This window comes from Pecten maximus, chromosome 7, assembly GCF_902652985.1.
Source record: "Pecten maximus chromosome 7, xPecMax1.1, whole genome shotgun sequence".
NCBI classification, from domain to species: domain Eukaryota; kingdom Metazoa; phylum Mollusca; class Bivalvia; order Pectinida; family Pectinidae; genus Pecten; species Pecten maximus.
The window spans coordinates 15,289,308-15,309,002 of NC_047021.1; the positions used below are offsets into that span (position 1 = coordinate 15,289,308).

At 35.4% G+C, this 19,695-nt stretch overlaps 1 protein-coding gene across 3 annotated transcripts; it reads left to right on the forward strand.

Moving 5' to 3' along the window:
• Window positions 1-515: 515 nt before the first annotated feature.
• On the forward strand, window positions 516-18,684 carry LOC117331727 (vezatin-like). 3 transcript variants are annotated; one of them, XM_033890583.1, is made up of 14 exons: window positions 533-606; window positions 675-807; window positions 3,581-3,679; window positions 3,907-4,043; window positions 4,815-4,831; window positions 5,924-6,217; window positions 7,462-7,611; window positions 8,322-8,478; window positions 9,295-9,367; window positions 11,410-11,647; window positions 13,732-13,943; window positions 15,559-15,653; window positions 16,112-16,192; window positions 17,680-18,684. In XM_033890583.1, exons 3-14 carry the CDS (start codon window positions 3,595-3,597, stop codon window positions 18,601-18,603), a joined length of 2,463 nt encoding a protein of 820 aa, XP_033746474.1. In that variant the 5' UTR covers window positions 533-606; window positions 675-807; window positions 3,581-3,594; the 3' UTR covers window positions 18,604-18,684. The 3 variants fall into 3 exon arrangements, with proteins under 3 accessions (XP_033746473.1, XP_033746474.1, XP_033746475.1); XM_033890584.1 differs by having other exon boundaries at window positions 585-606; window positions 703-807; XM_033890582.1 differs by lacking the exon at window positions 4,815-4,831 and having other exon boundaries at window positions 516-606; window positions 703-807.
• The last annotated feature ends 1,011 nt before the right edge of the window (window positions 18,685-19,695 follow it).

The window sequence follows — 19,695 nt, forward strand, 5'->3', positions numbered from 1 at the left end:
TCTCGGTTTATTTCATTGGAAATTTTGACTTTTTAGTAACCGAGCCTCCGATCACCGGACTAGCCAGCTGGCTATGTTTACACCGAGCCCGTGCTAAGGGCAGACAACTCAACCGAGCCCGAGATTTAATTTGATGTACATTATGATGTAGATCTCTTGGCCATATACAATGTTTCCAGACTCAACGACGGGTGTGTGGTGGTCCTGGGGGTCGTGGGGTTACAATGAGTCCATATAATTTATTCGTTATTTGAATATTACAAACATTTTTACATTTTATACCATGTTTACCATCTGAGCATTTATATGTTGTTTTGGTTTAGGGATGTTTGTAAATAGATGAATTAGTTTCATGAAATTTTACTGGCACGGTTAAGTGATAAACATCAACACAAACAAATGTAGAGAAAATGGGTTTAATCAGTCCATCCGTTAAGGAGAAAAGCGAAAATATCCAAAGCTCGGGCTCGGCTCGGGATACAAGAAATGACCCCCACCAATGAAATTTCGCCGGAAATTAGTTTGTTCTTCTAAATTTAAAGGGAATCCCGAACACCGAAAACGAGTATGGATGTATCTGATGAAGATGAAGATGTTATGTTTGAAGTAGGTATAATACTATGATTTTGTATTAAATGTGCACTGATGAGTAGTTATATGTAAATGTATTTCAGTAATATTATGTTAATACCATAATTTTAGCATTCCCCGCTGTATCATAGCCTGAAGGAAGCTGGTTTGAAAGATGCCGATCTGCACGTGCATAAAGAAGCACCTGTTCGACCCCCAGGACCACCACACACACAGGCAAGTAACGGACATTCTCTGTATTATATCTACAGAAGTAGTTCATTTATTTGATTAATTTGAACATTATATTGAACAATTTTACAAGGCTGATCCAGTGATGTACACAATTAGTATGAAAAATGGATAGGCCTACAACAAAGCATAGAGCAAGGGTACGTAATTTCGCACAGTACGTAAATTCGCACACCTGACGATTTTTTGCGTTTTTCCTCTTAGTGGTCGAGGACTGTGCTTTTTTGTTTATATGTTGACTAATGCCAACCTTTAGTGGAACATTTGCCATTTTAAGTACATCTTTTCAGATAAAGTTCGTTTTGAAAACAAATTTTAATTGATACGACTCTCTTCCGATAAAATTGATACCGGATGATTAAATATTTTATTTAAAATAATCCCAGTTGTTGATTGGCATGTGAATTTGCAAATATTTAGGGAAAATATTATTTGATCAGATTATAAACAAAACTGAATACAAATCCACTTAAGTATAACTTATAACAGCGCTGACCTGTAGACACCCCGTCATTTTCACCGCCTTGTTTACAATACCTCCGTAGGGAGCGGTCATTATTTAAAGCTAAAATGGCGGTAAATTAATACTTTCTAATTTCACATTATTTTGTTTTTAAAGATTTTTTTAATCATGGCATTGGGCTTAATCTTAGTTTAGGATGTTGTTTGTCTACAAGATGACTGGAAACTATTTTTACCAACAAAATTAAATAAGTTAGATGGGTGTGCGAAATTACGTTCCCGATCGTCTTCAAACCCAGCAGTAAACACAAGTTAACAACAGCTCCCATGCGCAGTGATACGTGTGCCCGTATCAGGTTGCACACTTGTATGTTACGAAGCATTTGTACATCTAACAATGTGAGGTATTCTTTCTTGATTTGAAATTGATTTGATGGAAATGTATTTAAATACATACCGAAAGTGTGCGAAATTACGTACCCCCACTCTACACTTAGTAAATGTAAGAAATGAACTCAAAAGGTAATTAAGGCAAGGAACATAGCCTCCCTCTGACACACGTGCACAAACACAAACATGTATTTGTAACCCTGGTAAATACTAGCCGGCCTAGCCGCAATATACCCCTTGGAGAGAGAGATCTTTTTAGCTTGATCGGTTGAGCTTAAGACTAGTAAGGTCCCGGGTTCGATCCCTAGCAGAGGCAGTGATTTAAATTTAATTTATCATGTGCATCAAATTGAATTGATAAGTATTGATCCAGGCTTAGGATTGACATGTAACCCTGGTAAATACTAATATTAAACTGCTTCCATCAGCCTCTGCTAGAGAGAATTTTTCTTTAGCTCAATGAATTGTTCAACCATCACGTTTAGTATGATTGACATCTCTGCTTTGATCACTGTTATAAGGCAATGAAATACCTTTTAAAGTTTACACTGTTACTGTAACTGCAACATCTGGAAAATTCAGATAAAAGGCATAGTGGGAGAAAGTAGCTTTATACCTATCCAAATGCACTCGATGTAGTTCAATTTGATTCAGATTTATATTTATGTTATGCATGATGAAAGATCAGAATTACAATAGAAATGATTTATCATTCATCCACCATTTCAGCATTGCAGAACTTAGGGTATCATCCAAAAAACAATAAACCAGGAAAACTTAATTACAGCATGTCATTCATTTAAACAATATCTTCCACAAAAGTTTTATTATAATAATGTATACTTGCATGACCATTAAAGGTGGTCACCACACAAGCAAATTACAATTTTCTGATTAAATGGACAAAATGAAGATTGTCTATCCCTAATAAGACTAGATATTGCCCAATTGACCTCTTCAACCACCTAAAGGCTATAGTGCTGTAAGTACGTAGAGTAAATTTATTGACAAATCCTTCAGTTTAGCTGTATGTCCATCTGCTCTACTTGCTTATTGCTCAGTCCACCTCCCAGTGAAAATAATTTTAATCAAATAGATACATGTACATGATATATCCCACTGAAAAAAAATCTCTCATCAAATACAGACAGGATTTGGAGTTTACCATATACAGGACATCTAGTTGACTCCTTATTTTTAGCAATCAGTATTTCTCAGAATTCAGAAGGGTCAAGACATTCATCATCACCATACATAGAGACATGTCCCTTCAAATCCAAGAGTCAGCTAGATCTCATTTTGGGGAGTCATAAGATATATTCTCAAAAGTCTACTGGAGGCCCTGATACACATTGCTTAAAATATCGGAACTCATTTGGATAATAATATAAATTATAAATAAATGTTTCTTATATTAATAAACTGACAAAACATCAGACTCAGTCCATCTTAAAATAAATAGCTATAGCCATACTGGACAACGTAAACTAATCTTAGAATTTCCTGGTGAAGATTGACTGTTGAAATTTTCAAGTCCAATCTGATACCTTAAAACTAAATCATTATTAAAGCTGCTCTTTCTTCTGGAGGCTTTAATAGTTTTTTTAATTGCGAACAAAGAAGAAGTTTTACTGATATTTTGTAATTAAAATTGTAAAAAAAAGAAAGAAAATATCGGGAGCTTTCCTTCCAAATACAGAGGGTTAAATTGACAAACTATATTGTATGCATATCATTTATTAATTTGAATAGCAGATCTATCGAAAAATACTGATACTGGTTTGTTATTTATCTTATGCTAAAAAACAATAAGAAAACATTACAATTGAGAATTAAATTTTATTTTAAATTAGTTTAAATATAATCTTAATTAATTTTCACTTGCTTCCTATTCTAATAAATGCAGGATGACAATAAAAGATGGAGGCTTTCATTACATTTTCTAAGGAGAATCATCCTGACTGTGATCGGACTGTCAGTGTTGTCAGAGGACCTTCAGAGACTTGTAAGTAGTCCAACTAAACTAGTCCTAAATATCCTATAGGATATACATTGTAATACAAAATCAGAAGATATGGTGCATCAAAGTCATGTTCTGACCCTTCATAAAATACTTTTGTAACATTTCAATAAACTAGCATGCAACTGTAACATTTACAGTGGAACTTGATTCATGTTTTTTTGTTTGATTTTGTTAATTGGCTTCTCTGAAATCAGCTTGATTATTTTCAGACAAGTTTTTACAAAGCAGAGGTTTTGGAATTGATACTGCAATCAAAGCTTTTGACAGAGGAAGACAGAGACTTTTTGAGTACAGCTTTACTTATACCAAACAGACCTTCCCACAGGCTCACAGTCAGACCTACAATGTAAGTAGGCCAAATAGTGCATATTATCAAATATCATATATTACCTGATAAGGGCGCCCTTACCTTTTTTCAAAGAAAAAAATCTTTGACCGAGTGTCAAAATGGTGTTCAAAAGCTGTAATCCATGTGAAATGTTTTGCTGCTTTGTGTTCAATTTTCTTCAGCAAATTAAGTCACTTGAACAGAAGTTTTTGACATTTTTTGTCAAATCATACAGATGTCAGTGCAAAGTGCACCGAAACTAAACATACATACAAATTACATATATATAACTTACCATCTTTATTTGAAGATCAAGTAAAAGACTTAATTCATGTTGTTAATTAAATGTTGTTCAGAACAGAAAGCTAGTAAAAGACATTTTAAATCAATTATTAGGTCAAAAGAAAACAGTGTCTGATATGATCTGGGAAATCACCTGCGTCTATAAATAGAACACAAACGAGTTCCATTTGAACATAAATGGTGGAACACACGTTCTCTTTTCTAAAGAACAGCTGGCATGGTTTACAAATTTACAGGAATATTCAAGTGATATTTAAGTTTGATATATGATAATGAATAGATATCTTCATCTGGAATATTTTCATGACTAAATATTTTACTATTTCCACAGCCTTCCAGGGTATTGTGCTATAAGGTACATAATCTTTTTCATAAAACTTCAGAATAACAAACTTTATAAGGGCGCCCCGTTGTCAATTACCCATGCCCTGCACCCTTATTAAATCATATACAGTATATATCTCAAACAGACACCCTTATCCACAGGCACTCGGACCCACAATGTAAGTATGGAAATTTGTATATATACAGTGTACATACATATATATCTCAAACAGACACTCTTGTCCACAGGCACTCAAACCCACAATGTACGTATGGAAATGTGCAGTGGTATACAAAAAAAAAATGTATATCATTTATCAGATTTTTATGCAAAATGTTTGTAGTGATACACCTGTACATTACTATACTATATAGTGAGCATGACAGTACTTAATTGAAATGGCACCTGGAACTTTGAAAAACATGCACAGGGGAGTTGGGGGTGAAAATTATGCAGTGTTCGAAAGTAAAGGTGGTCCGATGGCCCGAGGCTATAGAAAACCTGGCCGGTCTATGTAAAATTTCTAAATGTTGGCCCGAATGGCTATGAAAAGTTTGAGTCCTGACATACATTTCAATTCATGTAAACAACATTCCTATATTTTCTGACAAACAATCATATGAAATCAGAGTTTACAATCAAGGTGTTTTACTAAGAATAGCGCGTTATTGGCTTCAAACATTTAAGTGAGTATGAACTTGATGATGCAAGCTTTTGCGTGATGCAGTTATGCTACTTTAAACAATATATGTTTACAAAATAGGTCTATCGAAAAATGACTTGGGCTAAGGGATTTAAATTTTCTGTAGACCAATTGTCTAAGGAATTTTCATACATACTTTCAAACACTGATTATGTCCTCAGTGACTTGAGTGATAATTTCCTTGTTAAGTCAGTCTCAGATGTTGTTATAACATCAATCTGTTGTAACATTTGTAGTCTGAGGTCAAATTCGTGAAATGCCTCTATGTCCTCGGGTAATGATCATGCTGAGTAATAAAAACCATTAGTATGATCCCAGTTTTATTTATTTCTAATTTGTATCAGGTTTAAAAATGCCTGCGATGATAACAAAATATCAAAGTCATCCAAGTTTATGAGTGCATTTCAACTTTCACATTTAGTGCATCTTATCTGATTAAAATGGCAGTTTGGATAATTAAAAGTTAAGATACATGTAGTTCTGTGGCTTTCGGATATATAATGTACATTTTCTGCTGTAAAGTTCTAAGATAAATTTTCTTGATGTATTTGAACTTTATATCAACAGTTTGGTGACCCTTTCCCTGCCTTGCCTCCTGGCCTACTTGTATGGGCGTGTGGTATACCCAGAGATGCCATGGAAGTATCGCAGCCTAACGGACGTGACAGCAAGTCTTTGTTTGTGTTACATGGTGGTAATGATCACCAGATGGGCTGTGCTGTACCATCATCAGACAAGACTAACCAGGGCCTCCCAGCATATTCACCAGCTTGTCAGCTGCTGTGAGGGACTGTTGCGTAGCACAAAACGAGCCTTAAGATTGGTCCAGGAGGCAGAGTTAGTCGCACGAGGATTTACTCTGTAAGTTGTTTAGTCATGGCATAATATATCTTATCAAGAATAAGATATTTAATCACGGGAATTATGATATCAATGTAAGATGTGTCACTCTCTAAGACATCAATTTAGGGCATCAGTGATTTGTGATGTCTAGTTAGAGGAGTTACATGTGACCTTGAGACATTTAATGAAGGCATTTATGCTTTGAAGCTACAAGTCTGGGGAGTTACATGTGACCTTAAGACATCTAATAAAGGTATATATTCTCTAAGCCATGTTTTCAGGGCATTTACACATCAAGTGCTAGTTACTAAATCGGATCTCTAGTCAGGGTATCTACGCTTTAAATCTAGTCTGGGGATTCAATGTTTAAGGCATGAAGTCAGTGGATAATGTTTTAACTTAGATATGTTGTCATGATCAGTGGATCTAACCTATACAGCATGTATGTAAATGGTCAGAAGACTGATCATGAGGCTTTTAGAGCACAAGAAATACACTATATACTCTGTATGTTCTCTTATCAAATTATGTATTATGAAGATGGAAAATGTGGTCAAATGAGGCAAATACCAAATGAGATTCAGTAGCTAGGATGTCCTCTAAGATAATCAGTGTGACAAAGGGATGCATGCAACTTAAAAGATACGGGATGTATCCAGAAATGGATATCCAGGCTATCTACTCTCTAAGACACTTTGACAGGTGTTGGCTGAGTAAGACATCTAGTCACAGTGTGTACACTGCAAAACATAATTATTGTCAGTATCTATTTTGTAAGACATTTAGGCTCTAAGAGACACCTTGTCTGAGTGTTTTGGAAGACACCAAGTCAGAGTGTCTACTTTGTAAGACACTTCATCTGAGTCCCAACTCTGTAAGACACCTCATCATGGTGCCCATAGACGCCATGTCAGAGTGTCCACTTTGTAAGACACTTCATCTGAGTCTCAACTCTGTAAGACACCTCATCATAGTGCCCATAGACACCATGCAGAATGTCTACTTTGTAAGACACTTCATCTGAGTCCCAACTCTGACATCAAGTCAGTCTGTTTACCTGTAAGGACTCTAATCAGGATGCCCATTCTGCGCATATTGTCATAGTTTCTATCCAATAAGATGTAATTATGGACTGGTGACAAACTGTAATCTGGAGATCCTCGGGGTTTCAATTTGGTTAGATATGTTATCAGTTATTAGTTATAAGATATTATGTCTACATTTGTGTTTTCATTGTCATATTTAACATACCTTTGTGACAGAGTGAGTCAACAGAGCCCAGTAAGCAGGCTGGAACAGAACAGTCTCCACAGTACCCAGCGACAGTGCCCAAGGTTACGGGCCTCTCTCTTCCTCGTTGCTAGGAAAACCATGCTTCTGGCCAAAGATAAGACCATGCTCCTCATCAACTGGTATCCTTTTTTTACAGTTCAGCAGTCATAAGTGGCATGATGTTTTGTGTAGAAAGTACTTATAATCTGTGCCTCTTGATGTATACATAGTATTCCTTAAACTGTTTCTGGATGATTCTTTTACAAATACTGAATTTTATACTGTCAGATAAATGATAGGAATTCAGTAGAGTAGATGCAGAATTAATTCTATAGGTATTGTTTTTCGTCAGTTGTTATGTGCTGTATGTAAACTTACTTCCAAATCTTTTCTCCTCCCTAACACCAAAGGGGATTTCAACCAAATTTGGTCTGAAACATGATTGGCTGAAGGCAATTACAATTTATATAAATGAAGCTGGTCCGACCCCTGAGGACAGAGGGGCAGGACCCCAAAATGGGAACTTGAAATTTTCATTTAAAATGGTACTCCTCCTTAATGGATTTCAACCAGATTTGATCAAAAACATCAGAGGCGGAGGACACACTATTTTTTATAAATGAAGCTGGTTTGATCCCATGGGATGAAGGGGCATGTCTCTGCTGTAAGTCTCTGTCAGGTTACCTTTTTACCCATGAGCCACTTCTTATTTGTAAATGATTGTTCCTGTTATTGGGAAGGAAAGCGAATTAACACCATGCCAGAAGAATTTACAGCATAAAAAATTAAAAAAATTACATGGACCTCTTAATTTCATTATGACTTATAAATTACTTCCCTTAGCTACTAGTTATCCCCTGGGTGGGGATATCGATGTTTCCTTAAACTACCTTGCCCAAGTACCTGTCCATGAGTATGGACCTTGTGTACAGACTGATGGAGAGGGGGAGGAAGGCAAGTCACAGCTGTATGACATCACTGATGGATTCTCTGTGGCGTCATTAAAGGTAAGTTAACAGGTAATAAGCCATAAAAAGATAATTTAGTAAATTGCAGGTGTATATAGGTGTACTGACAAGAACATACACTGCCAAGTCATTTATCTACATATAGGTATATAAACTGAGAGGTATATATACTGACAGGTCATATACTGAAAAGTCATATATGTACTGACATTTATATATATACTGACAGGTATATACACTGACAAGTCATATACTGACAGGTATATATACTGACAGGTCATATACTGACAAGTCATATACTGAAAAGTCATATGCTGACAAGTATATATACTGACATGTATATATACTGACAGGTCATATACTGAAAAGTCATATATGTACTGACATTTATATATATACTGACAGGTCATATACTAACAGGTATATACACTGACAAGTCATATACTGACAGGTATATATACTGACAGGTCATATACTGAAAAGTCATATATGTACTGACATTTATATATATACTGACAGGTCATATACTAACAGGTATATACACTGACAAGTCATATACTGACAGGTATATATACTGACAGGTCATATACTGACAAGTCATATACTGAAAAGTCATATGCTGACAAGTATATATACTGACATGTATATATACTGACTGGTCATATACTGAAAAGTCATATACTGACAAGTCATATATACTGACAGGTCATATACTGAAAAGTCATATGCTGACAAGTATATATACTGACAGGTATATATACTGACAAGCATTGTACATTATAACCAGTATCATATGTGATCATTGTCATATGGATATAACTATGCTTAAATTACTGAAAACTGTTATCTTTGTAGGGGATCAAACATTTATGTGACCTGCATATATCTGAGCTGTTCCGACGTTTAACCATCTCCCTATGTTATTCAGGTGAGGCTTGTAGTTTACATTCTCCTGATTTCTCTGCATTACTGTAAAACATGAAATGTTTACGACTATTTCAAAATAATTCATGGGTATAAACTTTCGCGGTTAGTCCATGCAACAATATTCATTATACATTAATATATTTATGGTTCCATAGCAACCACAAAAGCAAAGAAATGTTTTCTGTAATACAGATTAAGATTTATTTAGTAACATGTGTATAATTCTATCATGGAGAATAATTTCATTCTCCCATACTTCACAGGGTTATCCGGCGGTTGATAGGGAAAAGATAAATCTATCTTACACAGGGTGGGTAAAGACAGCCGGCACACGCTATATGACGCTGCTCATAATATCATAACGTCATCATTTTACGTTGAGTAACCAAGTCGTAAATGATGACGTCATAAATTCTGACGCACATTCCAAGGAGCATTGAAGATGGCGCGACGAAAAACTTTCATAAAAACGTACGTTTGGTTGCAAGTATGTAAGAAAAATAATCAATCACGAGTCTGTTCCGCGAACAAGGATATCTCAACCCCAGTGTAAGAGTTTGGCTGATAGATTCTATTAATCTAGACTGTACTGTGTTCTGTTTACTTCAGTGTAAGTCACAGACCTAGGGTGATGATACGTATACTGTATATTCAAACTACACAATGTACATGGTACATAATATATTGATAATATCTAATGCTTATCTTGTTTCAGTGTTTTTAGTTCTTCAAACTATTGTGTTATTGCACAATTTGAAGTTTACTTTCTGTTGCATTGTGGATGTACTAAACCATCAGTATGCCAATGTAAATTTGATTGTGTACTATATTTACAATAATCAGATGAAACGGTATGTACATTTAGTAATGGTTATGAACATACAATTAATGGCTCAGATTTATAGGATTTCCCGTAAATTGTATAATTTGTTGGTTATTTATTTGTATTGATTGTACATGTTTTTTACACTCCATGTTACATTTCTGTACTATTTCGATATTCACATCATTTTCCAGTGTAGAGCTTGACCACTTGATTTAGTTGGGAAACCCCTCTCAGATTAAGTACTGATAGTATCATGTGGCTGTTTTGAAAATGATGCAATCATTTTGTAAACAGGAACACATGATGATGGGGAGACACTATATACACCTATCTTTAGAAATCGGCTTTGGTTATAGATGTCACAGATGTTATTTAATAACTCAAAGTCATTTCTGAATGATGTAAAAATTACATATGTTCCCAGCATTTTACCAAATTATGTATGTAAACAACAGTTAGAACCAACCATACATACAACATGTACAGGTTTGCCTACCTCGTCAATACACAATACTGGCAATACATCAGAATATGTGCATCATCCATATAGCTGCGGCTTGCATGAACAGGTCCTATCTGCTGTACATTTTGCTTCCCTAGTGAAAATCTAGGGAATACTTTTACTCATTTGGCCATCTTTTGTTTTATAACTGACACTAGAATCCTTTCAAATGCAGACGATTCACTTGCAAGGTGGAGGCTGCTGTTGTTCAACAAAGATAAATTTCCTTTTTATAGATTATTAATTCACATCTTTATGTACTTATTTCAGCAAAATTCATTTGTCATATTTCATAAGGTGATACACTTATATATTATAAAAAAAAAAAGTAAAAAAAAAATGTTTTATTGTGACGTTGCTTTAATGCCCATGAAAATATTTTCACAAAAATTCATAAATTAGATTTAATAACAGCTTTTTAAAATCTAATGAGATTCTGATGGGGTTATGATAGTAAATTAATAGACTGTGTTTGTGGTAGACAGAGATGCATGTTCATATTGACAATTGGCATTAACAATATATTATCCATGTAAATATCTTGTAAGTGTACATTTAAGTTTTAGTCATCGGTTATTGAAGATACAGAAAAATATTTTTTCCTTTGTTAAAATATTCATCTCTATACAGATATGAACTGATTGGTAATTGTATCAGTTACTCTGGAGTTGAGGCTCATCTTAAACTTGTCTGGATATTAAAACACTGTTTGAAGGTGACATCAGTCTGAAACTTGGGACGACGGAGGTGGAGACCATTTTGTCTGGTATTTACGACCCGCTGTCTGAGGAGGGACAAACACTACAGCAGATGTACGACTCTCACACTTGTTTGATAGATGGGAAGGGAACACAAACCCCCAAGTATGTCCCTCCTAATGAGGAACACCCTCTTAGAGAGACATATATGGCGGTCCATAGTCTAGATCTTCATCTACAGGCTGCCTGGCTCAGGTAATTATCATATGATCTCATTTTATGAATTAATTAATTGGTTCAGGTCACCATTGTGACATATCTATAAAAGAACCTCACTAACCTGTGACCTATTTACCTCCGTCTATAGGTATTAGGTGACCTGTGACCTATTTACCTCCTTCTATAGGTATTAGTTGACCTGTGACCTATTTACCTCTGTCTATAGGTATTAGGTGACCTGTGACCTATTTACCTCCGTCTATAGGTATTAGGTAACCTATGACCTATTTACCTCCGTCTATAGGTATTAGGTAATTTGTGACCTATTTACCTCTGTCTATAGGTATTAGGTGACCTGTGACCTATTTACCTCCGTCTATAGGTATTAGGTAACCTGTGACCTATTTACCTCTGTCTATATGTATTAGGTAACCTGTGACCTATTTACCTCCGTCTATAGGTATTAGGTAACCTGTGACCTATTTACCTCTGTCTATAGGTATTAGGTATCCTGTGACCTATTTACCTCCATCTATAGGTATAAGGTGACCTGTGACCTATTTAACTCTGTCTATATGTATTAGGTAACCTGTGACCTATTTACCTCTGTCTATAGATATTAGGTAACCTGTGACCTATTTACCTCTGTCTATATGTATTAGGTAACCTATGACCTATTTACCTCCGTCTATAGGTATTAGGTAACCTGTGACCTATTTATCTCTCTTTATATGTATTAGGTAACCTGTGACCTATTCACCTCCTTCTATAGGTATTAGTTGACCTGTGACCTATTTACCTCTGTCTATAGTTATTAGGTAGCCTGTGACCTATTTACCTATGACTATAGGTATTAGGTGACCTGTGACCTATGTACCTCCGTCTATAGGTATTAAGTAACCTGTGACCTATTTACCTCTGTCTATAGGTATTAGGTAGCCTTTGACCTATTTACCTCTGTCTATAGGTATTAGGTAACCTGTGACCTATTTACCTCTGTCTATGTCTATATGTATTAGGTAACCTGTGACCTATTTACCTCCATCTATAGGTAATAAGTGACCTGTGACCTATTTACCTCCATCTATAGGTAATAAGTGACCTGTGACCTATTTAACTCTGTCTATAGGTATTAGGTAACCTATGACCTATTTACCTCCGTCTATAGGTATTAGGTAATTTGTGACCTATTTACCTCTGTCTATAGGTATTAGGTAACCTGTGACCTATTTACCTCTGTCTATAGGTATTAGGTAACGTGTGACCTATTAATTCTCTTTATAGGTATTAGGTGACCTGTGACCTATTTACCTCCATCTATAGGTATTAGGTAACCTATGACCTTATTACGTCTGTCTATAGGTAATAAGTGACCTGTGACCTATGTACCTCCGTCTGTAGGTATTAGGTAACCTATGACCTATTTACCTCCGTCTATAGGTATTAGGTAACCTATGACCTATTTACCTCCATCTATAGGTATTAGGTGACCTGTGACCTATTTAACTCTTTCTATAGGTATTAGGTGACCTGTGACCTATTTACCTCCGTCTATAGGTATTAGGTGACCTATATAATGTACATTTTTGTATGTAGGTGTAAAGAGACAGCATTAAATTTTCTCTGTGACAATTTCATCAGAAAGCTTTAGGTGGGAATCAAATCAAACATGTAATGGGTGTCTGTCAAGATCTTCTTGTGCTATTTTGTGTTGGATATCCTCATCTTCAAAGAGAAAGAGACACTGATTGGTCATGCATCAATTCACAACCTATGATGATTATAAAATGTCTTTGGAATGATGATTCTAATGGGGCGCGGTCACATCACCATGTCATCTAGTACAGAATACAAATTAGAATAATAGTATAAAAGTATGAAGACATGTTCATATAACTTAAAATATTTTAGTCAAGAGACAATAGGTTGTCCTTATGGGTCAGTTGGGTATGTCACCATTCCTTGATACACAGGAGCAACAGGAACTAATTTGTGTTTGAAGTAATGTACAGGTACATGTACACTCTGATACTCATGGTACTGTGATCAGTAAAGCTCAATGTGTTCCAATCATTTTCTTTATTAAGTCAGTCTGAATTATTATTCCTATTTTCCTCTAGAGTACGGTCATTATCCTCCCTTTTGGAGACTCACCTTGAACAGGGTAATGTAGGTCATCTTGAAGGTTGTACTGACCATCAGTTCAGAGTGGACGAGGCCTATGACAAGCTCCGCCTCCAGGTAAAACATGAACTGCATGCCTGTAAGACCTGCTGGGAAGAAGGGATCAGTCGACTTGAGAAACTGGAGAAGGTCAAGGCCAAGAAAGAAGGTGAGTCTGTCTGTCTGCATCCCAGTTATAAAGTCTGGTGTGAATTTGTAAATTATACATTCAAATAGTATAATGGCAATGTTATAAATCATCTTTTGGAGATTCAATAATATAATTATGTGTATAAAAAGGATTGTTTATACACATATATTTACATTCCTAATGTTGTTTGCTGATATGAACATACCAAGTGAAAATAACAAACATATGACCATGAATACACTATGAAAACCGTATGAAAACATTGTCTCTCGTGCAAATCACCTGATTAATCGGGTCATATTAATACGCCATCGACAGTAAGACAGGAAGAGTAGCTTCCCTTGGATCGATAACGTTGGTACGAGATAAGTGTTAAAAATATTGAATGATTGTATTTAATATTATTTTTACTTTAATACTTCTTTCTTTTTGTTTTATACAAAATTAAACAAAAAAGACAGGAAAATGGGGAACGACATTAAAACAATGGCGTGGTGCATAGGCGGGATCTCTCGGCTGTTCTAATAATTTGGCGTTTCGTCGTATACATGGCAAATTTTTCTTTTTAATAAAATTTCTCGTTTTCTCGATAAAAATTTTTAAAATCAAGGTTATGTAAATATATGAATTGAACAGATTTTTTTAATTTTCATTGCGGCTATGAATACCAGTAGCTAGCTACATATCCTCCGAGGCGCGCAGCAATGAAAATTAAAAAAATCTATTCAATCCATATATGATCAATGCTTATTTTCAATGTACTACATTAAAATTTTTGAATACCACAGTGATTGAAGAATTAATATTACATCATATCTTATGCCAGCTAAGGAATTTTGTAGTATTCTGAATTCTTATCTATTTAATTCACATCTAACTGACAGTCTAATTTGAAGATTGTGCCATTTAACCAAAGATGACTTCTCTGTGATTCTATTTCTATACTAGATAAGAGTATCCCACCGACCACAAATTCACACATTCTTGCACAGCTTTCAAACACAGAATTATCATATATATGTGAATATTTTTGTCTAGAGAAAGCTAAGGGTAAATCAGATACCAGACGCTTTAACTAACTTACAAAAAAATAATCAAAGCTATCAATGTGTATTTTACCTGTCTTCAGTTAGGTTTGGTTTCAATTCTTCGTGTCGTTTATCAGTATCATTCACCAGTTCCTTTGTTGACCAGCTGATTGATGATTTTCTATTTTTTTGTCAGTTAACTTGTTATCCTCTCGCGACAAAGTTAGGAGGGGATATAGCGTTCTATTTATACAAACATGTTCATACCTGTGTTCATCTAGCTAATACAACATCATAACTTGTCCATAGTAACAAACCTGGCATGATCCAGCATCTTGTTGATGGTAAGGAACCCAATATCGGGTTGGATGGTCAGGTGGTACAACCATATCACCATGTTAAATTACACAATCATATCACCATGTTAAATTACACAATCATATCGCCATGTTTAATTACACAACCATATCGCCATGTTTAATTACACAGTAGTATCACCATGTTTAATTACACAACCATATCACCATGTTTAATTACACAACCATAATTTGTGGTATTAGTTGTTTTCAATAATACTATTTAATATGTACTTACAAATATTACAGAACCAGTAAAGGCCGATACATCTTCCAAGGAAGTCCAGTCCAAGGCCCCACCCATACCTTTGTTTGAAATGGGTGACCCCATAATAGAGGATCAGGTAAACCTTGATTTTTGTAGGTTCACTATTTCACGATTTACACAAAAATATAATCAGTTCAATTATTTAAGCTTTTTACTTTGAATTAGTCCGAGTCTTATTCTAAAAGGTAAATCTCAGAAATGATATGTCTTCCCTGGCGTGTGTAAATATACACAACCCCTGGAGTGTAGGATATTTTGACCAGCTTTTCAGAAGATCAATCAATAGATAACTTTTTGTGTTGAATACCAGTTGAATATTCGAGGCAGCATTTTACATTTTACATTATGGCCATTTTTAACACATTCAAAGTTTTTTAAAATTTCTTATCAGTTGAAGAATTCACTGATAAAATGAGGAAAGCATATTGGTTTGGAAACTTTCAAAAAATTAGAAATAAGCCTTCTTATAGGTCTGAATTCCTTTGAGAATATATATATGTATATGTTTCAACATTAACCAATTCATTTTGGCAGGTTTTTGAAGCCTACATCACAGAAGACCCTGTTGAAAGCTACCACAACAGCTGGGATGAATTCATGACACCAGAAGAAAAGGTATATTTTGGCTAGTCCAGTAAATTTATGCTGCATGTTTCATTCACTGCACGCAATAACCCAGTAGGGAGAGCACTAGATCAATCCGACCATAGATAAAGGTCAGAGTTGAGGTTCCATTCCTATCCGAGGTGGTTTGTGTTTCTCAGGAAGCTGAAATTATGAACTGTACTGTTCTATCATGATTTTCTCCCAGGGCAAGACACTTGAATTCATGTTTTTGGATGTCATGTGATGGCTTCCTGTATGTTGTTCATTAAAGTGGCCACCAGCTACTACAAGGAGACCCTGTCTCAAAATGACCCTTGTTGTTGACAGGGCTATAAACATAGAAAACAAACCAACTATTGATAAACTGATTACAAGCAAAAGGGTATTCTATTTTCAACAACCAAATAATTTTTGGAGATGTTGATACACTTATGGTATTACATATTACAGTAATTGTGTTATCTGGTTAGCTGTGGTATTACATATTACAGCAATTGTGTTATCTGGCTAGCTGTGGTATTACATATTACAGAAATAGTGTTGTCTGGTTAGCTGTGGTATTACATATTACAGCAATTGTGTTATCTGGTTAGCTGTGGTATTACATATTACAGCAATTGTGTTATCTGGTTAGCTGTGGTATTACATATTACAGCAATTGTGTTGTCTGGCTAGCTGTGGTATTACATATTACAGCAATTGTGTTGTCTGGCTAGCTGTGGTATTACATATTACAGCAATTGTGTTGTCTGGCTAGCTGTGGTATTACATATTACAGCAATTGTGTTGTCTGGCTAGCTGTGGTATTACATATTACAGCAATTGTGTTATCTGGTTAGCTGTGGTATTACATATTACAGCAATTGTGTTGTCTGGTTAGCTGTGGTATTACATATTACAGCAATTGTGTTATCTGGTTAGCTGTGGTATTACATATTACAGAAATAGTGTTGTCTGGTTAGCTGTGGTATTACATATTACAGCAATTGTGTTGTCTGGTTAGCTGTGGTATTACATATTACAGCAATTGTGTTATCTGGTTAGCTGTGGTATTACATATTACAGCAATTGTGTTGTCTGGCTAGCTGGTCGCTGGCTCATCACCAAAACTATATTGTCTAAAGCACCCCAATTAAAATTTTATTTGTCGATTAAATTAAGAAAAACTTCCTTGCCATGAAATTGGTATTTTGGGTGGTTGAGTGTTGCAGTGGTAATACACTTGTATCAAGACTGATTTATATCGGAAATAGAGCCAATGTTTCGCGGCTGTTGATTTGAGTAGTGGCTTAATGGGTCCTTCACCTTCAGAATGATTTATGTATTAATAGTTGTAAAATAATCAATTGCTGTTAAAAACTATATACTATATACGTCTAGTATTCTTCCACTCAGATTTCCTAATAACTGATGTCCGATTTGATACTTCATAGGGAAGTGTGATAAGTTTAGATTTATTGCTCACATGTCCTGAATCTGGCCTCTATTCATTGCAGGAGAGAAAGAAGAAAGAAAAACAAGAAGCAATGAGACTTCTTACAGAGTTGAAATCTGTGATTTCTGTGCGTGCCACAGAACGAGAAATACGAGAAAACAAAGCATTAGAGAAGGCCAGATCTCAAATTAATGGGCCAACGTCTGGTACAGATGGTGAATCTCGTACTTCTTCAGGGGCCGACGCTCAACCAGGAAAGGTGATTAGCGACGGGAAAATGACTGATAAAAGTGTTATACAGACAACAAGTAACATAGAAGGCACAGTTTGTCTTCATTGTGGTCTTGAGAGGCTGCAGTGTGACCTTGAGAGCCTGCAGTGTGACCTTGAGACACAGTCATCTAACAGTAAAACTGTAATGTGTAATTGTACAATCACAGAACCAGGTCTTCAGATGTTTGGACAGTTAAAGGACTGTAATGGCACAGACGATTCGATGGAATGTAAACAAACTGAATGTGATAATCAATCAGAAACTGAAAATGAGGAATCAAATTGTAGTATAAATGAGCATGATATCAAAAGGACTGAAAAATGGATTCAGGATAGATCAGGGGAGGAAAGCCAGGACTCAGAGGAGGAAGGTTTCTCCAGGATGTACAATCAACGCAAAGTGAGACTTCCCGAATACACAGACTCAGAATCTGATGGGGGTGAAGAACTTGTTAAGAATTTCTGTAGTATTATTCAGTCAAAACATGTTCGGTGTAATGATGAAGACAATTCTAGTATACCCGATGATAATGACAGTAACTACAACCCAATGATAAAAGATCAGGAGTCACTAGCTGAAAGGATGGCACGTCTGTCAGGGGCAAACATTTCCTTCTCTTCTAATGTGGCTGCCATGGCAGCAGCAAGATCACGTGACATGGGCCTGTCTGAGGCTACCTTTGGAGATGACGATGACAGTGATGAGTTTTAAAGGACTGGGAGTTGTGCTCCTGTGACAAAGTGTGTGCAATATTTATATGTATTTATAAACTATTAAAGTGGCCAAACTTTTCAAATTTGTGCAATTTTATACAATATGAGCGACTGAACTATATGATATACATGTTTATATATACCGTATACGTCACAAGGTTTTTAGGTTAAAAGTATATTTCCATAATAGATAAAATAATTGAAAATTTATTGAATGCAAAATTTAGACTATAATTATGACAGCTTCAAACATTTTGTTTTACCTGTAACAGATGTATGAAGTTATCAGTGGGATTGATGTTGTTGCGTTTGGCTACCAAATGATAAAGACCATTTATATAGCTTGCATTGAAGTAACTACATTCTAACTCGTGCATCAAGGTACTAGATGTAACTACATTCCAATCCGTGCACCAAGGTACTAGATGTAATCTTTATGCTACAACAATTTGTCAGTTTCTAACAGTTACTTTACTTGTCATTGTAAAAGTTTTGTATTTATTTCGTTCAGTGTCTTATTTACAAGATGGACCAATTCAACTAAACCTGGATTTGAAGTCATACAATATTCCTTAATAATCAGTTAATGCTTGTGATGATAGTATGGCCTTGGTTCCATGGACTAAATACCAGTACTTTGTTCTGTACAGCACTCTGTGTTAATTCACTTCTAGCTATGTAAACAAAAAGTACAAAACTAGTGTTTTAGGAGGGTTGGCTCAACTCTCTTTCTGGAAAAATCCAAGTATCAATACCGTGTGGATACTAGTACTTGGTATGGTCCAGTAATACTGCCAACCGTTTACTACTAATAGAAGTTAAACAGTTTTTTGCAATCAGCTGTGGAATTCTAAATTTAATGTTGTTGATTGTAAGGATACACTCTGTAGAGTTGTATTTGAGACAATGTGTGCTGAACCTTAACAATATCAACCTAATATCTTCTTCTTTATGGCATCTCAATGACTAGCCAAGTTACACAAAGATACCTTAACAATATCAACCTAATATCTTCTTCTTTATGGCATCTCAATGACTCGCCAAGTTACACAAGGATACCTTAACAATATCAACCTAATATCCTCTTGTT